Source organism: Aphis gossypii, chromosome X, assembly GCF_020184175.1.
Source record: "Aphis gossypii isolate Hap1 chromosome X, ASM2018417v2, whole genome shotgun sequence".
In the NCBI taxonomy this organism is placed as follows: domain Eukaryota; kingdom Metazoa; phylum Arthropoda; class Insecta; order Hemiptera; family Aphididae; genus Aphis; species Aphis gossypii.
The window spans coordinates 44,101,786-44,129,361 of record NC_065533.1 but is presented as its reverse complement, the minus strand read 5'-3'; the positions used below and the strand labels follow the sequence as shown (position 1 = coordinate 44,129,361).

The 27,576-nt window shown below is 25.1% G+C and overlaps 3 protein-coding genes across 4 annotated transcripts; 2 read left to right on the top strand and 1 right to left on the bottom strand.

Annotated features, from left to right (window-relative positions):
* Window positions 1-85: 85 nt before the first annotated feature.
* On the top strand, window positions 86-3,974 carry LOC114121860 (zinc finger protein 664-like). Of its 2 annotated transcripts, none has more exons than XM_027984345.2 (3): window positions 86-224; window positions 437-586; window positions 1,626-3,974. In XM_027984345.2, the coding sequence occupies exons 1-3, from the start codon at window positions 181-183 to the stop codon at window positions 2,857-2,859; spliced, it is 1,428 nt and encodes a 475-aa protein (XP_027840146.1). In that variant the 5' UTR covers window positions 86-180; the 3' UTR covers window positions 2,860-3,974. The 2 variants fall into 2 exon arrangements, with proteins under 2 accessions (XP_027840146.1, XP_027840147.1); XM_027984346.2 differs by having other exon boundaries at window positions 113-322.
* A 9-nt stretch (window positions 3,975-3,983) lies between these two features.
* LOC114121851 (uncharacterized) lies at window positions 3,984-10,238 on the bottom strand. The gene is given in 10 exon segments (XM_027984339.2): window positions 3,984-4,172; window positions 4,848-5,113; window positions 5,189-5,381; window positions 5,454-6,542; window positions 6,756-6,971; window positions 7,455-7,561; window positions 7,564-7,753; window positions 8,877-9,117; window positions 9,179-9,248; window positions 9,984-10,238. Coding segments are annotated over 10 exon segments (2,574 nt in total). The 5' UTR covers window positions 10,039-10,238; the 3' UTR covers window positions 3,984-4,025.
* Window positions 10,239-11,258: 1,020 nt separating this feature from the next.
* On the top strand, window positions 11,259-26,728 carry LOC114121859 (uncharacterized). Its single transcript, XM_027984344.2, has 9 exons — window positions 11,259-11,469; window positions 13,057-13,458; window positions 17,799-17,944; window positions 18,039-18,188; window positions 19,765-19,915; window positions 22,731-22,966; window positions 23,442-23,597; window positions 23,674-23,769; window positions 24,780-26,728. Exons 2-9 carry the CDS (start codon window positions 13,409-13,411, stop codon window positions 24,878-24,880), a joined length of 1,086 nt encoding a protein of 361 aa, XP_027840145.1. The 5' UTR covers window positions 11,259-11,469; window positions 13,057-13,408; the 3' UTR covers window positions 24,881-26,728.
* Window positions 26,729-27,576: the final 848 nt, after the last annotated feature.

The following is a 27,576-nucleotide window of genomic DNA, read 5'->3' as shown; positions in this document are numbered from 1 at the left end:
ATGATAAATATTATCACTGAAAACAGCATAATCATTCATAGATAACAAAGACCTAACCTAACCTATCTTTATTATCTATGAAAATATTCGGTCGCTGTTCGAGTCTGTTCACTGTTTAGTGTGTTATTTGTTTTTTGTTTTCTGTTTTATATCCGCTTAAGTGAAACACAATAATTTAATATGGAGTCGAAAACGCCGTTAGTTGATTCCACAGTAAATTCTAAGTAAACAAATACATTATTAATGTAAAATTACAAATTATAAATTCAACACTAGTTTTGTTTTTAAAGAACTTAATTTTCTAAAAATGTTCTAACAATTGGTATTCTTATAATTTATAATATGTGTATTATTTAGTTTGTACATTGCATCTTGTTAAACTGTAGTTACCTATATAATAATAAATAATTTATTTTTTTTTTGCAATTTATTTTAGGTATGATTATATATTAAACAGCCAAAAAGTGTTAATAATTCTACTTACTAGATGTGATAACCAAATGAATCAACCATCTGATATAGTAATTAAACAGGAATATATTCCAACTGCTGACGATTATAATGATAATCAATTATTACAAATTGGGTAAGAATAGTTATTTGTATCATAATATAATAAGAAACTTAATGATACTATTTTGATTTTGATAACATTAAAAAAAAAAATTATTTATTTTGTAATTTATAAAATATATTATATCTCTTTATAAATAAAAAATTATAATATAATATGCATTACTATAGTTATCAATATTTTTAAATAAATTACAATAATTTACAAATTGTCCAGACGCTTTCAATCATATAAAAATATTTTACTCTATACCTAACCATTTTTATATGCACATCAAAATTGTTCATTAAAAATGATTCTAATTTAATATTTAAAAGATACTAAACAAAAATACCCTGGTACAAATAGTTGCATATAAACATTTATTTAGCACAATAAGCAAGGTTGAACTAACTAAAGAAACTAAATTTCTTAGGTTCTCAATTTGTTCACTTCTGTAATGAGGAGCTGTATATTATATAAGATTTTTTTCCCTCTTAGCATTAAAAAATTTCAGTTGTTAATCTCACCAGGTATATTATAATTTATTAATGTGTTTACGATTTCTTCAATTTTTTTCTAAACTTGGTTTTGTAAATCCGAGTTTTACATTATCTCTTATGATTATTATTATTTTTATTGTAAGGTAGGTTGTGATTGTTTTGATGATATTATATAGTAGTTTTTTTAAAATAGTTCTTAAAATTTTTAACTTTTATTTTTGAATCAGATAAAAGATTGATCTTGTTATCCTTCATTCTTAAAGAACGTGCTCTAAAACCGTATTTTAATGAATTGTATTTTTAAAAGAATAATCTTAGGTTTCCAGAAGTTTAACTGATTATGAATTATTTTACTTATTGAACCCATCATGATAGTTCTTTTTTGCAAGGATTTAAATTTTTTACCAATAGAAGGGCTAAAAATTAAAAACTTACATAAGAACTTAAAACATCTTTGGGTGGGTTAAGTAATAACCCCCTTAGCTCCCTAGTTTTGTATTAGAAAAAAAAACACATGAATATTATAACCACTTATCTTTTAAAAAAAATAAAATTATGTTATTTTATAGGACTGGATGTGAAACCGGAGAAAAAGCAAGTATAAAGGAGACTGAAATAAAAATCGAGGAAGATTATATTGACGGTTGTAAATTTGAAAGTATAATTTCTCAAAGTTATTCAAATACTATAGACAAATGTATGGATTGTAAAATTTGTAATAAAACGTTTACTAGAAAAAATCATTTGAAAACTCATATGAGGACTCATACTGGAGAAAAACCTTTTAAATGCAAAATATGTAATAAAGTATTTTCTCAGGCAGTGAATTTAAAAGTTCATACAAGAACGCATACAGGTGAAAAACCTTTTGAATGCGAAATATGTGATTATAGATCTGCAACATCTTCTGCATTAATAATTCATAACAGATTTCATACCGGAATAAAGCCTTACTATTGTGGTGTATGTAATAAAGGATTTGTTTCTTCTTCAAATTTTAATGCGCATAAAATAAAACATACAGGAGAAAAACCTTTTAAATGCGGAGTATGTGATAAAGAATTTATTCTGGCAGCGGGTTTAAAATTGCATACAAGAACACATACAGGTGAAAAACCATACAAGTGTGATGTTTGTAATAAATCATTTACTATATCTATTACTTTAAATCGACACATGAGAATTCATACTGGAGAAAAACCTTTTAAATGCGAAAAATGTGATTATAGATTTGCAAGATCTTCTGCATTAATAATTCATAACAGAAGAATCCATACTGGAAAAAAGCCTTACAGTTGTGATGTATGTAACAAAGCATTTGTTGCTTCTTCATATTTGAGTACGCATAAAGTGATACATACAGGAGAAAAACCTTTTAAATGCAAAGTATGTGGTAAAGAATTTTCTCTGGCATCGGGTTTAAAATTGCATACAAGAACACATACAGGTGAAAAACCTTACAAATGTGATGTTTGTAATAAAGCATTTGTTACTTCTTCATGTTTGAATAAGCATAAAATGATGCATACTGGAGAAAAACATTTTAAATGTGATATTTGTTCTAAAACATTTATTTATAAATGTAATATGAAGAAGCACATTATGAATGTTCATTTTAAATCCAAACCTTACAAGTGTGATGTTTGTAATGAAGCATTTGTTACTTCTTCGTGTTTGAATAAGCATAAAATGGTACATACCAGAGAAAAAGGTTTTAAATGTGATATTTGTTCTAAAAAATTTATTCATAAATGTAATATGAAGAAGCACATTATGAATATTCATTTTAAATCCAAATCTTAGAAGTGTGATGTATTTACATGACTAAGCATACTCAGTTGAAACCTCATAAATATGATATCTGTAATAAAGCCTTTAATGTAAAATTAAGATTAATTAACCATATGAGAATTCATAGTAGTGATTAAAAACATAAGAAAACGAACTACTGAAGTAATATAAATGTACTTTCTTATAAAAAATTATGTTATATATTCATCAAAATCCATAATTTCACTGAGATTAAAAATTATAGTTAGATTTTTTTTTTTATTTATATTATTATCATTATTAACTTACTCTACAGTTCTCCACTGTAGTTTCCATGGAGTATGAGTTGTAATATAATGTTATTTTATGTTGTTAACTAAGTAGAATTTTAATGTATTACTGTTTCTATTTAATTCTTCATAATTGTTAGTAATATTGTAAAAACGTTTAAAACAAATATGCAACTTATAGAAATTAAAAATATTTTAATGTTATAAGCTATAGCTAATATCTAGATTTGGCATAACATAATATGGTTAAAAGGTACAATACTCAGTGTAGGTATAATATTAAATTAATAATTAATTTTAACTAAATATGTATTTTGATAATATTCTTTAAGATAATGTGCTTACATTAAAAAATATCAATTTGTATGACACGTTTTTTCATAGTTTAAGTTTTTTATTTAATAATTTTATATTGAATTAAAATTGTATAAAACAGTGGTCTGCTGGTTAATTTTGGTAACATGAGAACTTTTAAAATATATGAGAGAAAATGTGAATTGTTCCCTTTGTTTATTGATAATTTTATTACAAATATCTGATATCCAGAAAACAATAAGTGATGTAAAATACAATTTGTACTTAAATCAAATATATTGCATGTGTGGTAAATTTTATTAGTTATGCTAAATTTTAAACTTTACTAGTAAAATTGGTGATCACTAATTGTAACCAAAAATGGGCCAATGGTAAACATTTTTGAAATTTCAAATAATACTAAACAATAATTATACATAATAAATAGTTTATAAGCATAAAATGTACACTGTAGTGTATTGCAAATAAAGCAATTTCTAAATTCAAATAATGCATTATTAAATTAAAAAAATAATATTATTGAGCTTAGTAGAAATTAAATAAATACCAATCTGAAATTATACATTATTTATTGTAAAAAATGAATTATATTATTTATTTTGGTTCCAAAAATAAAGATTTCATTATATCATTCAATCTCTCTATTGCCACTTGAGCGTGTAGTTTGATAGTTTCATCTTTGTCGCATTGATATTGGAACTTGAGCATATGATAGATATCTTTTATACTATCTGTCAAAATCTGTGAATATTGAATCAAATTAATACTTATTATACATATAAGTTAATACTTTAAAATCTTTTTAGTGGAGGTTAAAGTACAAGTATCAAAATTAAGTAGAAAAACAAAATATTCGAATTCAAAAGGAGATAAAAGGAGAAACATAATATTATTTAAACCAGAAGTTCCCAAACTGTAGTTTGCAGAAAGTCACATGATGGCATATAGAAGGTCACACATTAGTACGGAAAATAATTTATTTTTATTTTTTTATTCACTCGGTTAGTGGCAAATATAGTACTAATTTATATCTTGTATAGATTATTATAACAATTATTTTATTCAGCATTTATAATAGTGATTGCAAATCATAAAAATTATATCAAATTATAGTTGAAGACTTATACTTCCCACAATATTAAGCACTATCTCAAATATATTTTGTCACAAAAGTCTAATTTGTATAGTTTTGTAATGTTTTATTGTCTAATAATGTTTAATCTTTGATCAAATTTATTTTGAGTCATTGGTGGTATGGACTAACCCATACTTAGTATGAACATGAGTGATAATATGCAAAAAATTATCAAACTCTGGTTTAAATATTTTACAAATTATTAACAATATAAAAAGTATAATAATATACATTTTATTTATAATATTATATTTACTTTACTAACAATAATAGTAACTTACTTCGAGTAGTTCTGAATCACCTCCTTGAATGATCATTTGTAATAATAAAACAGCTGCTCTACGAGGTTCAGTTGCTGGATCATATCGCAGAACGTAATCTGCACAGTTTACAATTTCAGCAACAATTGATCCAAGATTGTAACGCAAGAGTCGACAAATGTCAGCCAGATTCGAAAGACTTGATGCTCTGACTAAATGATCATAGTCTCTGACACCAGCCATAAAAGTGTTTAGTAATCGATTTTTATACAAAGGAATAGTCTCATCTAGAATTTCAAATTATTAATGTTTTAACTTTTAATCTGTATACATAATTAATTAACCTAAATGTTCATACATACTTAACAATTTTACAGTTTTCATTAAGACTTCGCCAATTTTTAATCTGGTTTCCGGTGAATGGTTATAATTTATTGGCATACTGTACTCTTCACAAAGTATAGGGAGAATGTCATTTGGAAAATATGAACACAAAGAAGACAAAGTGAATATGGCACTTAAATACAAATATGAATCAGTATTTTTCAAGTTTTCCTAAGAACAATATTACATATTATAATAAAAACATTGTTACTAATACTGTTATTTTTTAACTAAATATTATACTTGAATCACGATTAATATTTCTGTTTTCTTTGTAGAAACCATTTTGTCTCCAGATTCTATAATTTTTTTTAATTCAATTAATGCGTGAGATCTACAAGGTAATAATGGGTCCCTAGTATCAAATAACACATCATCAATTGTACGTTGAACAACTGCTGGTTGTTTTGAACTAATATTATGAGCTTGTTTAATTTTCTCTTGCGTTTCTAAAATTAAATCTTTAAACGTGGCATCTTTTATATTTTCAGAAATTTTTGTGAGGTAGTTTATTAAACAGTCAAACTGACTATTTTTTTTGGCATTTTCTAGTACACATCCAAGTACCATCAATGCTATAGAAAGAACTTCGATATCAATTACATTGTTTTCGCTTATAACTTTTAGTATTGACTTAATGAAATCTAAAACTATTTCTGGATCAGTAGATATTGATTTCTGCACATCATCTTTTTCAATTAAATGATGAATTGCTTTAACAATAAATAATTTTTCCATAATAGAATATTCCTTTGACGATACATCTGTGTACATATCAAGAAAAGTTATAAATACTGTTTTCATCAATTTTGAGTCTGCACGCTTGTCAATTAAGTTTAAAATCAAATCAACATGACTTTCTAAATTTAACTGGTGTTCTTTTTCAGCATATTTTATTTGTATATTTCCACCATCATCATAATTTACAGAAATTTGGTATGGAGAAAATATAATCAGTTTTAAATGATCTTTAGAACTAGAAAAATATGTTAATATTAAGAAAACTAAATCTTCTAGTTTAGATTTCAAATAGTATACACCATTAGCAGTAGCTGTATACACATTATATATAATTGCAGCAACATGTGTCAATAATTTTGGACTTAAAGACCAAATTTCATTCCGGAATAAATAAAAAAGAGAATGTAAATCTTCAATACACCTTGACACATTTTGAATTTTACTTATTTTCATTAACTGTTCAATTGGGCTTATATAAAATGCTAGAAAATCATTATAATTTTCTTTTGACATTAAATGAATGCAAAAAACAGCAATGCTACGAAATTGAAGTTGATGGAAATTTGTGTTGGATCTTAATAACTCCCATATCTAAAATATTTTGATACAATATATAAGAATAATGTAATACAAAGATGGAATACTTAAATACTATAAAAAGTTGTATAAAAAATTATGCTTTTTAAAGAACAGATATTTTTAAATTGTATTCAAATAAAATACATTTAAATATCTCTATGATACTTAATATTTCACAAAAATATAGGTTAGGTTAGGTATGATTAATTTTCAACTATTATTTACCTGAGGTACAATATAATTAGTATACTTTGGTTTTGATTTTAGGTAATAATTATGGATTAAAGTTGACCATTCTTGCAAACCATGTTGGTTAAAGTTTTGAGAAGTTTCAGAAATTAAATCACATGCCACTCTTAAAAATGTTTGAATTCCATTCGACTGTATCAACAAATCTGAAAATAATTCTCCAAGTCCGAGCTTTATATGTTTTTGGCAATTCTGAAAATAATAATTATTTATAGTTACAATGCACTTTTAAATAATGTTAATCATAATTTAAAGCCCTTCTAGAATTACATTAAATAACTAAGGTAAAATACTACAAATATCCTCTCTTCTATTTTTCTTGTTATAAAAAATCAATTAAATCTATTGCTGATTCTCAATTATTATTTGCTACATACTTAAAATTTTTATGTTAATAATAATGTACACATTGACTTTTTAGACTTAGATATGTAATCTATATCTTACTAACGTACAGTATAGAAAATTTGTCTTTAGTAGAATCCATTTTATGATATTTTTTATATTATAGTCAATGTTATACATATTATCAAACTTAAAGGTAAGAAAATTATTTATTAGCTCTAGTCGAATTTTTATGTTAATTTGACTTTTAAGCATATTATGAGTGTATATAATAGTAAATTATCAAAAGCATCAGGGAGATTTATAATTATTATTATAGTAAGTAAGTACCTTACGACCAAGAACAAATATTATTTCTCGAATAAATAAAGGATCTCTATCTATTAAAATAAGATTTTTGAGAATGTTTTTAAACTTATTCTGCTCAATTATCAATGCTCATATTTTAATTCATCTATACTACTTTCTGCAGCAATTTCTGTACCAGGCTTTGCAATGGGTAGCAAAGATAATTGACACAATCCTGCTAGTAAAACATTTATATGTTTTACTAATATAAGTCTTTTTAATGTAGGCTCTTTTATCAAATCAAACCACGAATTCACATAAAGCTTTAGTTCTTTATATGCCTGAAACAAACAATAAATTAGTTATTTTTTTAACTAGTAATTTATATCAAATATAATTTTAAGCATAGATATCTAATATAAATATAATTGAGCAAAGAAATACATTTTTTTATACTTTATACTATTATCTAACATATACTTCACTTAGTAAAAGTGAAAAATATTACTTAAATCATACAAAATTTAAGAAATATTTATTTTAAGTCCAATAAGTTTTACATAGTATTGAAACGTGTCATAGTGACATGTGTTGCGTTTATCTTACAAACATAGCAAATTTACATTTTCATCCAATTTTATGTTATTACCTATTATATTAGAATATTATTTATTTTAATAGCTAAGTTAAAACTGTATTATAAGTTTATAAAATATGAATATCTAAAAATACTCATAATTTATTTAAAATGTTTAAAAAAAATAAAAACCATAAGACTTTGACTTTATACTTATACCCTTATATAATAAAGTAGTCCAGATAAGTAAAGTTTCAGTAATGGCCATTCTTTGAAATTTTTTTTTTAAATTTTTACATAATGGTACTTGTGGCAATATTAACGCATAAAGAATTTCTAATTGAATACTATCTTATTATGTATACCTTAATTAGGGACCATATAAGTTATTAATTATAACTAATGTATGATAAGTAAATATTAATTACTAATTAGTACTCAATGTAATGTACTAGTAAAATGTATAGTTGAGTTTTTAGTTTTATTATATGTTAAAATTAATAAATTTGTCATTATTGTATACAATTTCATACACAATTGTGTTGTCAAAAAGTACAAACGTACGCAATCTACAATTAATATGTAAAACTTAACATACCTATCTTTAAATAAATATAAGTAATTATAAATTTATTTAAAATCTTGTATGGTATTAATAATTATTAATAAGTTATTTTAATTATCTTAATTGTTGTTTTCAAACTGAGTTAAATATTGATAAAAATATTATTATAGTTATGATTTTTGAAAAAAAGGTTAATCACTAATCCTATTGATAACTTACATAGTATTAATTATGGATTATTCAATTTTTAACAGTAACTCAAATATATAATATAGGTACATAATGAGTTATAATAATTAAAATAATAAATAATTATCATTACTTTATCAGATGAAATTTTTTGGGTAAATTGGATATGCTTTTGGTCATTTTCAAATGATTTCCATATACTTGGTATAAGACATGTAGTAAAACCATAAGTGACAACAAAGCTTAAGCACTTTGAAATTATAGTACAATGATTGGCACTTAAAGTTATATCTTCAGAAATTTTATCAGGACGCTTTAACAAGCATTCTTTTAACTCAGACAATAGTCTAATTGCTTTTTGAACATTAAGAAATCTGAAAAAAACAATGTCTCATCATAAAATAAAAACTATTTTAATAAAAATCAATACATTACCTGAGACTTTGATTTTTTTCATTAATGTTATGTTCAGAATAATCTCTTTTAAAATCACAAAACGGATCACCTAAAATGTTAACAGATTATAAATGAAATAATAATATTAATAACCATAAAATTCATGTTAATTTATTTATTTATCATTTAATAATACATAATAGCGTTTTATAATTTATGTTCTTACTGCAACCATGTATGTAAAGACATTATACATAATGAACTTATTCATTATAAATAGAGTATATATCATTAATAATGATAAAAATGTAATGAATAGTTGTATTGGATAATATGGATAAAGAGGGAGTATTAGTAAAACTATATTTTTATCATATACACAGAAATGAAGATAAGTAACATTTAATAAAAACAATTAAAATTACGTTTCTTTAGAACTTTTTATTCATATTTACATTTTTGATAAAATTATAAATTATTTTAATATTTTAACTAATTATAGTTATAATTATTATTAGTTTACTGTTGCAACAACAATTTCAAGTTAGAAATTTTTAATAAACAGACTCCTCATACTACATTTGTTTAGAATATCCTTCTGAACTATATAAAAAACACTTATATAATTATTTTTGCAATGAAGTAGGTTCAAATTTAATGGTTTTTTTTTTCAGTATAATTAATTGAATGAGTAGTACAGTTAATACTGCAATTTACTTTGGTCTCGCGATATCCACCAGCATAAACAGTTTATCTACTGCATATTTATTATTAAAGTATGTAATACATATTATTTTTTAATAAGCTATAAATCAATTGAAAATAATTAACAGTAAAAGCTCACCAGATTGAGTTGAGGTAATCGTGGACATCAAATCGATAATATTTTGGATTTCCATGTCAAATAATCGGTTAGTCTTTTAGATTACATTGGTATCTACAAAAAAAGAAAATTTGGATTTAAGATGCATGTTATGAATAATACACCAACTATCTCGAGTTATACTTAGTTAACTGTACAAAATAAATGTAAATGAAAAACATAACTATAAGTTTTATTTAATAATATATTGAATAGTGAGTTCAAAACTAATGAAACGCCGGGATGCATGTTGATAATAATCAAATAATATGATAACACGCGAATCGAATATCTTATCAATAATAAATGATAAGCTCGTACAGAATACCATGACAACCGCGTAAATTTATTTACCAAATTTTGAAATTTATGGTTTGCATTGTATTTTTTCTTTCGTTTACATGTAGTTTTACATCAGACGTCTTGTTTTATTCATAGGACTTGTCAACAATAGTTCGATAGTGTTGTTGTGTCTATACTTTATTGCTCCGTTGTTCCATATAGATCGTATAATTTTGTTGGTATTTTCAGTTTTTACTTACAAATTTACATTCATTTTGTTTTCGCTATTGATGCTTGTAACATAATAAATAAATTTCAAATATGGTTAGCTAAAAGTAAAAATAATGTATAAGAACTAGATACTTGAATACGGCGGAAGATATTCTTAAAACTCATTTCATTGTTCGCGATGATTACAGATTAATAAGTTTTTCTTGTTTTGTTTCGATGATTTCACTTTTTATAGGTTTCATCGAATCCCGTGCGCATTTTAAAACACCAAGCTGAAGAAGACTGTGGGGAAAATGCACGTTTATCGATGGATTTTGAGAAGTTTAGGTTCTTTCCGATGTTGGTATTTTTTTGTAAATGTTAAACCCACAGATATATATTTGTGGTTAAACCTATAAATTAAAACATTTTGTTGTGTGTATAACATTTTAAACGCGCTTTTTCGTTAAATAGTATTTAACAATATAAATGTAGTGCGTTATGATCAATAATTGTCATCTAGATGTCGTTGCGTATACTGTTTTTCTCTCGCTCTTGGAAATTAATATCAATAACTAATCTACTAGATATTAGTTTATTTGAGACTTGTCTAGATAAAAATAAATGTTTTTCTAGTTTTCTACCTTAGATGAAAACTTTGGTCATCTGCTAAAGTTATATATTTTCCGATTGGCTGTGATTGAACGGAGGTGTGTATTTAGAATTTTTGATAATTTATCTAATCATTCTAAAGTCACGTTTATCGCGTATTCGCATGTATGGTTTTGAAATTTGGCACACAAGGATTTTGTTGGCTCATGAAGACGGATTAATCATTTATGTTTACAAAATAGGGCTGTCATTAGCTACAGAAAATAAAGTTAGTTATTAAAATTAGACATAATTTCAGATTTGTATTTTTTATTTGGACGAAACAACCCGAAAAACTGAAAATGTTTGCAGTATTAATTTAGGCGTAAGTTATATTAAAATTAGATAAGTTTTTTTTCAAAAACTGTTGTCTTCTAATGATTAAATTATTTATTTATTTGTAAATGATTTATAATATTATTTAAAATGTATAATGTATAAACTATATTTCGAAAAATGTGTTTTGCGTTAAATGAATTCCCCGTGTATCTCAATAATCTATAAAACGTGAATAATAATTTGACAGTTATATATTATGTACTAAAATATTCCAGAATATTATTTAATTAATATGACAAAATATTCTGCATAAATATTTTTAATTAAAAACTTAAATTTCTAATACAAAAGTTGTGATAAAACATGATATTGTGTATTAATCGTTATTTTGACAATGGTATAACGTGTATCGTAAGTTAACTGTTTTTACTTTATTTGAGTTACTTAATATTATTAATTTTTGAAATATTGTATTGTTTTTTTAAAAATTGGAAAGTATTAGTATATGTACTCTTGGTATAACCATAGTATCATATAATTGAGAATTATTTACATACGACGTTATTGCTCCGCTGCAATTTATTTAAATAGAGAAAAACATTTTTTGTTTAACAGTTTTTTTTTGTGATTATAATTTTTAATTTGTCATGGAATATTTTTAACGTGATATTTTAATGTAATACCTGTGGATATAGTGGACATAATAAGCGACGTTGTACCGTTTTCAATGTGTTCAATGACCGCATACAGCGTTAAAAATTTTTTAGTTGGCCCGTGTTGGCCTAGCAGTGGGCTGTTAGACTCTCCTCACACATCTCGTGGTAGATTATTCAAGTATAATTTCTTGGCTAAATTAATCATGCTTACTGTATGCCCGTGTATAACACGTAATTTATTCTTAATGCGCAATATTGCTAGGATGTTAATGAATATTTACGTGCCCGGTAGGAATAATTATTCGTATTACTTTGCCTGTACAATTAAACGTGCAACGTACAATCGCATTCATGTAAATTATTATGTAAACGAAACAGCAGCTTTTAGCTAGATTGATGACAGTTTCAACAACTATGATGGGTGATAAGATGCACGAGGGTTCAGGTCTTCAGGACTTTTAGGTGCTGCCGTTTCGGAAATAGATATTACCCACTCTGCCATTTCGGCGATAAAGAAAAAAATACATGTTACCTGTAGTAAAAATTATTTTTAGTTTATATTGATGTGTGATTTGTAGTTTCATATAAAAGATTAAGTTGGTTTTATAGTAATAATATAATATAATATTATAAATTAAGACACGGACTAACGTATTTTTATAATAATATAGTCAAAATTTTTAATATGATCAAAATGACATTCCGAAATTTATCAGGGGAATATCAAATAATAAAATAACAGAATCAAAGTACAATTTTGACTATAATTGTAACATTTTTTTCACACCTACATAATATAGTAGTTGACTACATTATTATATTATTATTATTTTTTTTTTACTTATTTACGAGTACTCATATATTTTTTTAATCTATATTATTTTATACCTAAATAATTGACTGTAAGTCATATTATTATATTATTATTTTATACTAAAAATAATTTTTACGCGTGTATTTTGCAATTATCGCCGCAGAAAAGTTCCATTCCCGATGCACGATACATATAGGTGCGTATAACACAACGATCCTGCAGCCTTTACACCGTCGCCACACTCTGCCGCAGGACGATGAAGCGGAACGCCGACGACCGTCAGCTGACCGTGAGAAATCAATACGCTCGTCCCATACTGTTACGACGATATTCGCTCCGCCTGCGCCGCATGCGGCTCGGTTACCACTGCGACGGTTACCGCCGTCGAGCCGACTGTATTTTAGCGTCGACGGGGAGACCGCGTGATAACGGGACGGCTCGATATCATCAACACTCGCACCTTATCAGTGGATTTAGTTCGAAAACCTCGGTAACCCGCGGACGACGACCACGAAATGCCGACCAAGTATTACTCGGTGTACAGTCACCGGTACATGATCAGCAGGTAAGCCGTACACGTATATAATATGTGGGTAGGTATACGATTTAGTTAGATCTGCAGGGTACGTTTCACAGGCGCTAATCGTGTCACTAGCACTCGGTCGCAAACGATCGAAATATCGAGACTATATCAGCTACCTATACGCAACTTACGTATTATTTTTGTACCTTAAAGTCACTATATTATGTATGCTTAGGACACTCGAGTCTAGTCGTATGTCATTCGGTGGCCCGGCCGTTTGTCGTGAGACCGTCGGCCGATTTCTTCTGTTTAGTGGGAATAGGGTGGCGTTTTTATCGTATTTTTTTTTTCATACCGATACATATATAATATAATATACGCCAGGCATAGCAGCGAAGACGATTGGTCGTGAACAACGAAACTGTGTAGGTATACGGAGTGTCGGAGAATAACATTATTATTATAACAACACAGCTTTGCACTCGACGAATGTAAATGATAATTAATGTAAATAGCCGTTATCAGATCCATATCTATACCTGTGCAACAGGAGGCTGTTTCTCGAGTAGTTGATTTTGAGGAGGTGTTTATTATTATTATTTTTTTTAAATTGACTTTGCTTTATATAGTTTCAATCCTCTAATAACTCCATGCACTTATTTCTAATAATTAATATTATATTTTGTAATTTTTGTACCATTATTTATAATATTATTAGGTATCATTATCATCAGCATAAATGTTTTGGTCGTGTTAAGCATCGAAAATTATCTAATCTCTACCGAGTCAATCTGATACTATAATTTTTTCTTATTCATATTCCACTACGATTTTTATTTTTATTTCATTGTTCATTTTATTATAAAAATTGTTTTTTAAATTTAATACTTTTTTGTACGATGGGCGGTATTTTTTGTCTCTGCGCAAATTGTTAAATATGTCCCTGGTTGTGTTGCTATTTATTCCGTTTGTTATTAAAAAAAAATAATGATAAAAATATGTTAAGTACCTATATAATATAATATAATATTGGTATAAATAAACCAATAAAAGTATTGGTGTATTATTATAGGGTAAGGCGCTACAGCTATTCGATATTTATATTTTATAGGACTTGGTTTAAATATTTTTTGTCGTCTGATATATAAGTACATCCTTAATTGACTTCAATATAATAAAGTGTTTTTTTTTTTATACACCAAAAATTCTAATATTAAGTATTATGAACTGCATGAAGTACAGATAACACGTAATGTTTTATGGGTTTTGACGCAAGTACAGCAAAACTACTAGTATTAATGTCGAATAAATTGCCTATAAAGTGCCTTAACATTTTTAAATTAGATATAAATATTATAAATTATTTAACTAGATATTACTTTAAAAAGCGTTTTACATTACTCAATTACTAAATATATAAAGTTATATTAGCTACAATTTATTTAAATGAATAACAGTGAAAAGTTAATAATTAACATAAAAAGTCAGTAATAAATTATAAATTTGTAATATGTGAAAATACAATCATCTGTAATAATGAAAATGGATTTAAATATTTAAATAATTATAAATATTATTTATGAACAACTTACTGTATAGTTTATAGGTGAGATTATTTGTCTGTGTTTCAGTAAATTTCATATACTTTTCTTAAAAAAAAAAAAACAGAATTATGATATCTCCATTATTTCATTATTGTAGAAGATATCGCAATGAGTAAATCCTCATACTGTACCCTGTATTTGTATAAATATTTATTTATATCTAAAATTGAATCATTACATATTTAATTATTATCATAGAAGACCACCATAAAAATATATTTTTAAATTTTTTTATAATATATGTTTTTAAAATTTTATATTATTTATTATGTTAATTATTTTTCTATATCAGTTGAAAATAGAAAATAAGAAAAGGTACAAATAGATTACAATAAAATCGACCAGAAAACTTTTAAGTATGATTGAAAGTCCTTGCTTTTATTGATACTATTACAACTATTACTTTTATTGGTTATAATTATAACTAATATTGTAATTAAATATAAAAAAATCATTGAGGTACAATTTTATTCGTGAGTAGATAAAACACTGTAAAATCAAATATTTTGTCTGTATAATTAACGTTTAAACTTCATTATACGTGTACCTATCTTTTATTTTTATTATAAAGTTTAAAACATTTTCGAAATAATATAATATGAATGTTCAAATAAAAATATAATATGCTCTTATTTAATTTTTTTTAAATACTATTTAAAACTATGTACATGATTTAATTTTTTTAATAATACATATTTTGTTTGAATTTTAATTTAGCTAATTTCGCGGAATTCGATTATCCGTGGATACCAAGCCACCCTATTCCGCGGATAATCGAGAGTACACTGTATTGTCTGTATTATTATTTACATATTTTAAGAATTAATGATGATATACTATACTATAGTATAATAAATTTTATATTTGTCATAATGGATGAGTTATTCTATATTTTGATTTTAATTTTATTTAAAATTAGGTACGTATATTATAATTTATTATAATTGTCTATCTAAATTTAAATTTGAAATAAATTTAAAACAATGCAGGGACATTGATATCTGACCCAGTTTTAAGAATATCTTCAAAATAACCTGATTAAAATATCTGATTAACTAATAAATACAATCTTTGATGCTGAAAAAGATTCTGCAGTGATAATTTTATAAAAAGTAAATTTACTATGTTTGATCGTTTGAATTTATATTTATGAATAATAAGTAAAGGTAATAAATCCACACATGAACAAATACTGTTAAATTACTAATTTTCTAGTAATTATTGTTTACTTTATAGAGAATCACTAACCATTGATTAAACTATATAGTCCTTACTTCTTAGACCTATAATAGATAATAATAATATAGTAATAGTAGCGAATAACGGTGATACAAAGTATGTATTAGTCATAATATATAAGGTCATGAAATTATAAGGTTTTTATTATCTACATTTCCATGAATGAATATTATATATTGTTATCGCCATTATTTGTTTTAGATTCTAGTTATTGGTTAGTTATTTAATTTGTTTTTTAAACAATTTTAAAATAACTTGCTAATTTTGAAAACCAACTTTTATTATTTACTAATTATTCACTATTTTTTTTTTTGGTATGAGCTTAGACTTGATTTAGTTAAGTGACTAGGACAAGTTCATGAAAATTTTTTAGTGTACCTAACTCAAAAATTAATAATCATGTAGACTTTAAATTTTTATCAAATATTTAAATTAACTTTTTATAGATTGATATATTTTTTAAAGAATGGTTCTTTTTCTGTGCTATGATTTGTAAAAAATGTTGATTTTTAATTTATTTATTTCAGTTTTTTATTTATGTATGATACAATTTTCGTTGGCGAGTAAGAATATTTGGATATTTAGTACAAGGCTCGTCATAAGTTTTTTTATAGCAACCTAAAATGATTAAAAATACAAAAGTGGGGGTTTCTTTTATAGACGTTACAAATTAAAATTTACATGTAATTGGATACTCAAACAAAATAAACGATTGTAGTTATTTTGTTATTTAATTCAAAAATGTGATTCGTAGGTACTTGAAACTATTCGTTATTGTTTAAACTATTATTATTTACTTAACACAATAAAATACAATTTTCAAAATATACCATCTTGAATTACTTTAAACAGTTAAAACCGTTTTACTGGCAGTATTAACCATTAAGATAATATTATACGTAGCTAGTAGTATAATTAATATAATTAATATTATATGATAAAAGGGTTTTTTTTTATAAAAATTAGTTTAACTAAAACTTGCTATATTTATAGTATGAAAGTAGATTAATAATGGCATTATAAATTATAGATATATGATACATTATAATTAGAAATATAAACTAACTGATAATTTCTGATCAGAATTATTTTTTACACAATAATTAATCATTGAATTCAAGTTAAACACAACCATCATAGGCTATAATGACTTGAGGGCACACTCAATAACTTTTATACAGAAAAACGAATTGCTTTTGTTGAAAATTAATAAGATTATAAATTTATAAATTTAGTAAATGTAACTAATAATAATTTTTTCTTCATTCTTAAAATTAAAAAAATACGATAGTAATAATATTAACAACAAATATATAATTTAATATGAATAATTTTTAATTATTATTTATTATTATAGTATATAATATTATATAGTATTGGTAGTTTATGCATACTTACCATTGTGATCTGAATATAGCTTTAAAGTAAATCAACTTAAATATTTATTATAAATTTTGACTGCATTATTTAAAATATTTTATAGAATAATTCTACTTTAATACAAATTAACCTATTGTTAATTTTGGTTTGGTTTAAAAGGAATTTTACTAGAAAATATAAGAGAAAGGACACGTTGGGACTGTTGCCGGTTGTACGTGACTTAAGAAATGGGGCCGGCGATAGCATAAGTGATCACGGTAACAACAGAACGAGAAAGGACGATTCGCTCTGCGACATCCTGTCTAGTAAGCCAATACGAATTATGATGGTGGACTTCACGGAAATAATGTAATTTTTTCTTCGATATCCTGATGTGTCATTTTTTATATAATGAAATAGGTCCGTCATTCCGATTCGTTATCTGCTTGATCATCGTAATGGTTGTCTTACTATACAAGTCGGTTTACATGGATTATTTCCACTTGAAGAATGAAAAATCTTCCATATCGATCATGAAGACTTCATGGAACTCTACTAGAATGTTATACGGTCGGTAAAAACGTAAACTTTATGCGTAATTAAATATTTAATTTATAAAATAATTTGTATAGTGTAATAATAATATAGTACATAGATATTTCTATTTCATACACGTTTTACATGTATACTCATATAAATCAATATCATTAGATTTAAGAAATTTATCGTAACATGATACGGTAATGCACATTTACACATGTTACAAAAATAATTTATAATTTATAATCTATAATTTTTAATATAGACTTATCAAAGAATTCATCTTCAGGAGCGTATCCTATAATTATTCCTGGAATAAACAATTTTTCTATCCATCAAATAAATTTAATCAATTAGTCCTAGTTCAATTTTTATAAATAATATATTGTTTAAGTACATATTAGGATTCCTACATACATTTGTGGCTATTATATTTTAACTGTTTCCAAAGCTTAATTGATCTCAAACATGCTTATTGGGTAGAGACTTGCATAAGCGTGCGCACGGGGGAGGCAGGGGAGGCAACTGCCTCCCCTGCGAGATTTTCCGTTTCACCGCTATCTTATATTATACCTACAAACGGGGGGGGGGGGGAATCTGGACCTCCTTAGCTAAGGTATTGCCTCCCCTGCCAAGAAGATCTGCGCACGCTTATGGAGACTTGTAATAATATCTAATTGTTTTGTGATTAAATTGTTTAAAATTAATTTCTTTCATAAAGTTTTTGATAAAATAAGCTATATTATACATTTTTTTCATAGATACCTATATATTTTTTTATATATTTCACAATTATTCCATTTTTTTTCTCACATATTTTGATAATTTTTATAGTTCAACACGTTGAGTGCCTTTTTGATGTATACAGCGTGTTTTTTCAGAGTACAGAGTGATTGAAAACTTCTTATAAGTAAGCGATTGTGTAGTATTATATTTCGAGTCATTGATGTTGATCGGATGTACTTTTGACGTGGCTCTACGGTTTCCACGCTGACAAGCGTTGACGTGTATCGTCTATTATACTATTATATTTTTCAATTATTTATAGGTATAATTTTATCGGTTGAAATATCATTTCTTCTCCAGACATACTAAACATGCAATATTATCCAATAACATCGGTCAAAGATTAAAGATTTTTCAATTGGTATAAAATCATTTTATGACAGAATCGGCGATCCTTTGAATTTAAAAATTTACAAATGCATGTCGTTATAAAATGCGATCAAGACAATCAATCATTTTTTTATTACTATTATTTATCTACTGATATTTAATAATTTTTGTTTGTATAATTATTTCATTAAGATTTTATAAGACGTCATAAATTAGGCTAATAGGTACATATTTTGATTGTATGAATACCTACATATAAATCCAAGCCCTAATTATAACAAATCAGTTCATTATTTTACTTGAAGGTTTACAAGTATAATAATATGTAGTACCAAAAATACTATTCCTACCTAGATTAATTTTATATCTTAACACGAGTATTGATACATTTTAAGATGAGAAACACTTAATTATCTTAAGATCTGAAAAAGTAATAGCTTATTAATAACATTTTTTTAGATGGTTAGTTAATTTATCTTTGTAATTTTAGGATATGATAACGGAAAACCAATAATTGAAGTAATAGAAATTCTACCAAATTGTGGATTACAAACCATTTGCTCGGACAATGCTTTTCCAATTCATATATATACAGGAAAAAATAAAACCGACTTTCCGAGGTTGTGTATTATGGGAAAATAGTATGTATCAAAACTATATTAAAAAAATGTATAACATTTAATATAATCGTAGTTTAAATTTAAAACATATTTCGTCATAATTAGCGTATTATCGCTGTTAATATAAATTAACAGTTTTACAATTATATTATTTTCGATTTTGAGACAAATAATATTAGACATTACTAATATGTCAGACACTTAAACTGCTAGATATTTTTTTATCAAATGTTATTTCTATAAGCTCTGATGTACTCCAGGGCTCGCATTTAGAAATTATACTGTTTAATTTGTACATAAAAGATTTTTAATTCCTTAGTCAATATGTTAATGTCACCGATAATACCAAATTATATTTAATTACTAAAAATTAAGATGATATCAATCTTCAAGCAAATTTAGATAAATTGAATTTATGGTACAGCCAAAATTTATTATTACTATAAATAAATGCAATAAGATAAATGCAATACTATTAAATTCATTAAATAACAACATCTTGTAATATTTAATATTATAAGATTAATAATATTATCATTAACAGTGTTGAGACTGTTAGAGATTATGATGTTTTTTTTACTAATAAATAAAATAATAATTCATAGTTTTCTAATAACTCGAATATAGCTATAAATAAATCATTTAAAATTCTATATATTATATTAAGAAATATTAGAGAATTCAAAAGCGTTAATAAATTAAAAATACTATATTGCTCTCTTATTAGATTTAAAATAAAGTTTGGTTCGTTTATCTGGGAACGAAAAAAAGTCGACTTCCAAGCTTAATAACAATGTTCAGTTCCATTACTTTTCGTTTAAATTTACTTATAGGTATTTAAAATTTTAAACATTAGAGATTGTTTTTAGTAGCAGATATTATTTTTATTTAGCCATGATGGGAGGTTAGACTAGGGTTTACATATTAATTTCATTGATTTTCATATCTATTGATTACATATTATACATATTGTATATACATAAAAAACGGGTAAGGAAAATTGGTGGACGATGTCGTCCATAAAAATAATGATGTTTGAATGAAAATCTAACTATACGTAAAATAATCAGATTTAATATTTAAAAAGATTTCGTAAGATCTATAGAATTTAATTAATGGCTAAAAATAATTTTTTATTTTTATAAGAATAATATACAATCTATATCATATCATGGACATTATGAGTATATGTGTGGTTTTAAGAAAAAAAATAGAGCATGAGATGCATAGGTAATTTGGGGAAAGGAGCTAACCAGTGATGACACTTTAAATTTTGATTTAAATCCTGAGTTATTTAATTTTAGTTTATTTTTAAATTTTTTATTAATCTAATAAATGTCTGCACCAATTACGTTAAAGTCGTCTTGAAGAGGTATCTGGGATTGTGAGGGATGATAAATTCTTGATTTTAATGAGTATAGATAGAATATAATATTAAAATAATATTAAAAAAAAAATATAGATTTATTACTTTTTTAAATATTTTTAGAATTCATAATCTCATTTCTTATGATTCAAAATGTTTATAATTACTAGGGAACCACAGTTAGTAACAATATAGTACTTAAACTATGAGTGAAAATCTATAAACTTTATATTATAATATATCTATTATACCTAGACAATTAAAAATCATACTAGTTTTTATAATAAAAAACAATAAAGATTATAATACTCTATAATGAAAAAATAATTCGAAGTTTTTTTTTATTCTAAGAAATGTTTTTTGTTCACATTTTTGACAAATGTAAAAAAAAAATGTGTTTAATATTATATTAAATGTTTTCTCCATGTTCGTGATCTATTATGAATTATAACATATAGTGGTTTTTAAATCCTAGCGTCAAGTCTAATTGTCTTAATGATTCTGAGTGGAGAAATTAATATATTGGTTTTAATAATGGCAATTTAAATTTAAATTAAAATTTTTTTGGTGTTGACTTAAAATACATTTTCGAACAGAAAAAATGTTTCAATCTTAAATTCCAGAATTTCCCACGGTTCAATACAAATACTTTTATTCATCATCATATTACGAAAACGTAAATATTATAAATTTTATAATTAGTTGAATATCCATTAAAAATATGTTCAGATACGGACCGCGGTATACTTGATGGGGATTTCTGTCGAAAATTGAAAATGTAATGTACCTATTTTTAACTATAAAAAAAAAATGTGTCATTTTTTAAAATGTTGTCAACATTTTAACTTTTGCTTATTATAATCAATTGTGATCATGTATTTCTAATTGCTATAGAAAAACTTATAAAGAACATTGGATGAAATTTTCAAGTTTAAAATTATTGATAATCAATTAATTAAAAAAAAAAAAATTAAAATTACAAATTTCTATAAATAAGACTGAAATATGTCTATACAAATTTATAAATTTCAAACTTAATATTTTCTCGACATAATCCAAGTTTAGTAAATGACTGTCGATTTTATAAGCTCCTCTTGCATAAACCCCTCTTGAATTACACCCCTCTAATTCAAAATTTTGCAACGACTTAAAAAAGTGCTCATATTTTGTAACTAATTTGAAATTATTTGCAACTAAAATCATAAAGTTTGCAACTTAATATTTTCCTTCAAAATAAATTGTTGGATTGCAGATAGCTCTAAAATATTGGTAGTAGCTTGTATATTTTGGTATTTATCAATTTATTTTATTTTATGGATAATTGAGAATAATTGTAACATCATGTCACTGATTTGGAATCGTAAATAAAAATGTTAAAGCACTAGAATTAAAAATATAATCATAAATATTTTTACTTACATAATAGTACGTATTTGGTATGGAAATTAAATATTTTTTAAATTTATATAGTGTTATGTCATTCAATCGAACTGCTGGCGGTCGTGGTATCAACGTAGCCGTGATAGAATCAACTACGTATACTATCATGGATGTTAAAAACTTTGATACTTATGAGTACAATAGTTCCAATTTAGATGAATGGCTTGATCATATGGTTAAAGTTGGGGATGTAGTAATATTTTTTACATTCGATGAGGCGTCTAAAAAGTTAACAAAAAAAACAAGAAACATCTTATATAATATGGGTAAGTATTAACTTAATACTATTAAGTATTATTAATAAGTGTATTAAAATAATGCAATTTGGGGCCGTGTTAAAAAAAAATATAATAAAGAGTTCAAGATAAAAAGTATAATAATATATTGTATTCATAGTGGGTTTATATTTATTATTTATACAATATACATTATATACTATTATATAAACACTCAGACTAAGTTCGTATTTCATTAATAATCACCACAATACCACATAAAATTAAAATAATAATATTAAATTATTAAATCATCTATATTATGCTTTACAGGTTTAAAAATATTATTATTTTCAAATGCTATATTATGTATATATTTTAAGAACGTTGAACATGAAAATAATTCTTAATTAGAAAAAATATCTAAAAAGCACTTATAATTTAATTTTTAAAAATTATTTTAATTGAAAAGAATATTTTATAGTCCATAATAACAACGATATTTTTATGTTTAATAAAAACTCAGGGAGTGGGAAAATTCAAGATTTATGGTACAGATGTCAATGGTACATGGTTACACAAAAAGGAATTCAAGGTATCACGCCATATGAAAAAATTACATATTCGCATAAGAACAATTGGGCAAATGTGTTAGATGAAAAATTATGCGTTCCATTTCAAAGTAAATTTTGAATATTTTCAATCATTAGAAAAATGGCTTTTTGTAGTGGCATAATTTTTTTTTTTTTTATTTGCAGTAACAGGAAATCCAATTGTATCTGATGATTTATCTAATCAAGAGTTGTCGTTTTGTAATAACACATTTGATGATTACACAATGCATTGCAATGAAAGTAAGCCATTTACCATAAAAATTATTTTAATATCTAATTATTTTTGATACTAATTGTTGATCAAATTGATTAAGTACAGGAAATTTTACGTTTACAAAATATTTTAAACATAGGTAATGTACAATTACAATGTTTTCAGTATTTTAGGTTTTTGTTAAAATCTTTAAATTTCGAAATACTAGTCATTTTAAATAGCGTAATCACTTAAAACCATCTGTTGAATAGTAAAATGTCGAGTGTTCATTGTCATTGAGTTAGTCATTGTTATTTATGTGATAGATTTAAATTCGAATTCTAATACACAAATTATTGTATACCAAAAACTAATCTGAGCGAAGTCTGTGAGCTTATAATTCTATTGATATTTTGTTATATCTATAAGTATTAATTTAGATTGATATAGGTACTCTACTTAAAATCTAAAATGTTATTATAAGTTTTTCATTTTTGTATAATTTTAATTTTTATCTATATTTTGTTATTTGTTATGACTTTATGAGTTTTACAAAAATATGCTCAATAATTACTAAACTTAACAATGTAACATTATTATTATTTTTCAACAAATTAAGGCTTCAATGACATTAGTCATTTAATTAGTTTGTTAATTTGCAGATATTAATTTATTCACAATATATTTACATAAGTTTTGGTAGAAATTAAAAATATTTTGCTAAAAAATAATTTTAGTACCTAACCAATGTTTTTAAACTAAACTAAAATTATTAACTTGCTTATCTTTCAAATTAATCTAATCGATGAAGTAATTGATATATTTATATTTGTTGTAGTCAGTGGCCAAGGCCCACAACCGTTCGACTAATTATTACATTCTATTCGTGTATAGATACCTACATTTATTTTTCTATCACTTTCAGACATTTTATGTCCATTTGTATTTATAATTTTATTTTCATCTCTGATTTCTCGTCATCAATAGACTAATTAATACCACCACAACTACCACGGTTGCATCCGTTATGATTGACGGATAAAATAATATGTTTCAGGTAGTGAACACACCGGAAGCGTTAATTACGGTTATTCAAGAAGTGAGTCCCGAGAAAGTCATCGAACAACAACTAGTCGATTGCTTGATCGAACAGAATAAATGGGGTAATCGCCACCGCGTTGTTGTACTCGTAATATATTATAAATTAAAACAAATATTATAATATGTTATTGATACCAATAGTGAATCTGTAGGCATTTAAAGGGGGTAGACAATTTTCCAAAATTATTTAAACGATGTATATTTTTAGTAATATATTTTATTTATGATTATGAGGGATTTTTAATATGTAAAATTCTATTGCCGACAAACATGTCTAGCTTAGTATAATTTATTGAGAACATCAAAACAATTACGAATTTTAGAATTATGCTAACTATACAGCCCCTCTTCGTACCCGCAATAGATTGATAAAGGTAATGCGTTTTATTTTATTTCGTTTTGGTTTTTTTTCGCCATACACGTGTCTTTTCTACATACCTATTATACCTATAGTATAGGTACCGCGTACGAACGATAGGTACGTGTAACCCGCCGATTAGTTTAGGTCCCTATATACTATTATTGATATTTTATTATTATTGTTATTTGCATGATATGCAATTCATTATATAGGTTATTTTTGCATTGTGATATAAAAATAGTAGCGAGGAGAATAATAATAATTTTATCACGGTGGTTCACGAATTATCGCCCACGCGTATTGTAATATATTAAACATATTGTGTCCTATTCCTACATAACACTGGCTGTTGCAGCAGTGGTCTGTACAGGGCGTCGATGACGGAGGCCACTCGATGATTAATCAAACGATCGCCCTTTCGACGACCCTTTATCTCTTTCTTTATGTCTTTCCCTATTTTTATTCTGCGGGCGCGTTAAACGATTTCACACGGGCTAAGTTTTCTGAATAAGACACCTATAAAAGTAAATTATAAACAGGATACACACCAAATCCGAAGATAATCGAACAAAAATGTGGGTAGACTGCCCGAAGTGACATTGTAATACAATACATATACCCATTTATATTATGTAAAATGTGGTGTGCAAAACCTCCAAAATTATAGTGCCTTTTAAACGTTTTCTTGCAGTGGATACCTGATATCATTCTATTATTTTTTTTTCTAATGTAAAATTTTTATTACCACAGTTAATGTCGGGATTAATAAATTATATTATATGCTTTGGGGTATTGTACATATAAAATGTCCAGTATGATTTACTTAAGTTTCATTCATAACTATTTTTTGAAAAATTTACCAGTAAATTAATGTGTGTACCTATAGTAAAATGATATACTAAAGTAAATACTAATTGGTCAGTTTATATATGCGTATGCTTATTAATATAAATTAAATAATTATAGTAATTAAATGTAGATAATAAACAACATTTATTGTTTTCAATCATAATAATTTAAATGTCAATTTAAAAATTAATTTTTTTTGTTATCTTTGTTATCTTAAAATTAGGAATGATATACGTAATATTATATGCAATAGTACACTTATCTACAAGGTTACAAAAGTACAATTTATTTGATGGATTTTTAAAATTGTTATCTATCAGATGCTGGTATTGTAAGTAGCAGGTAACTAGTACTCTAGTAGCTACTTCAGTTATTTAGAAAGTATAATTTATTGTCCCGCTATTACAATGCTACAGTATTTTTAATATTTATTATCATTTTAAATATTAAAGTATAGTACCCTTCAAGTTTTATCACGTATCTACGGATAAGTGTTGGAAACTTTAAATAATGTTATTCAAATTTAGATATTTTGTTAAAAACATAATAGTCAATAAAATTATTATCTAGCATAATTTGTTCTAATGTTTATATTTAATATTATTAGTTATTAATGAATTGTTAAACAATATTTATGATTTTACCTTGTCTAAATAAATAAAGTGATAATTTTAATATACTTAGTTATATATTTGCTTTATTATTATGAGTACATGCATTTATTTGTACAGAAATGTTTTTAAAAGTATAAAAATGGATTTTGAAGTAAAACAATTTTTTTAATTGGTTAGGTTCTTAATTAGGTAGTATCCTAAAGCCAGACAATTAAATTGCTTAATATTCTTATCAAATTTTATTTCTATAAGCTCTGATGTAACTTAGGGCTCGCATTTAGATATTTTACTGTTTAATTTGTACATAAACGATTTGCCATTTGTTTTTAATTCCTCAGTCAATATGTTAATGTTCACCGATAATACCAAATTATTTTCAATTATTAAAAATCAAAAAGATATTATAATTAATCTTCAAGCAAATTTAGATAAATTTAATTTATGGTATAACCAAATTTTATTACTAGTTAATATCGATAAATTCAATACTATTTAATTCATCAAATAACAATATCTTGTAATTTTTAATTGTAAAATTAATAATATTATCATTAATAATGTTAAGTCTGTTAGAGATTTGGGTATTCTCTTTGCTAATAATTCATATTTTTCTAATAACTCTAATATAGCTATAAATAAATCATTTGAATTCTATATCTTATTTTAAGGAATACTAGATAATTCAAAAAAATGCTAATAGGGAAGGCGGGCAGAACCTTATACTACTAACTTCTAACTGTGCCTAGAACTACTACTCTACTGTGGTTGAGCTTAATGCTTATACAAAATTTTAAGGATTTGAAATTGGATTTCGTAATTATATTAAAAATATTGTTAATTTCAATAATATTTAAACGTTTTAAAAAAAATTCAAATTTTGAGAGTACTTAAAAATACGATGTCGCCCCATAGATGGGGTAAAACCGTAT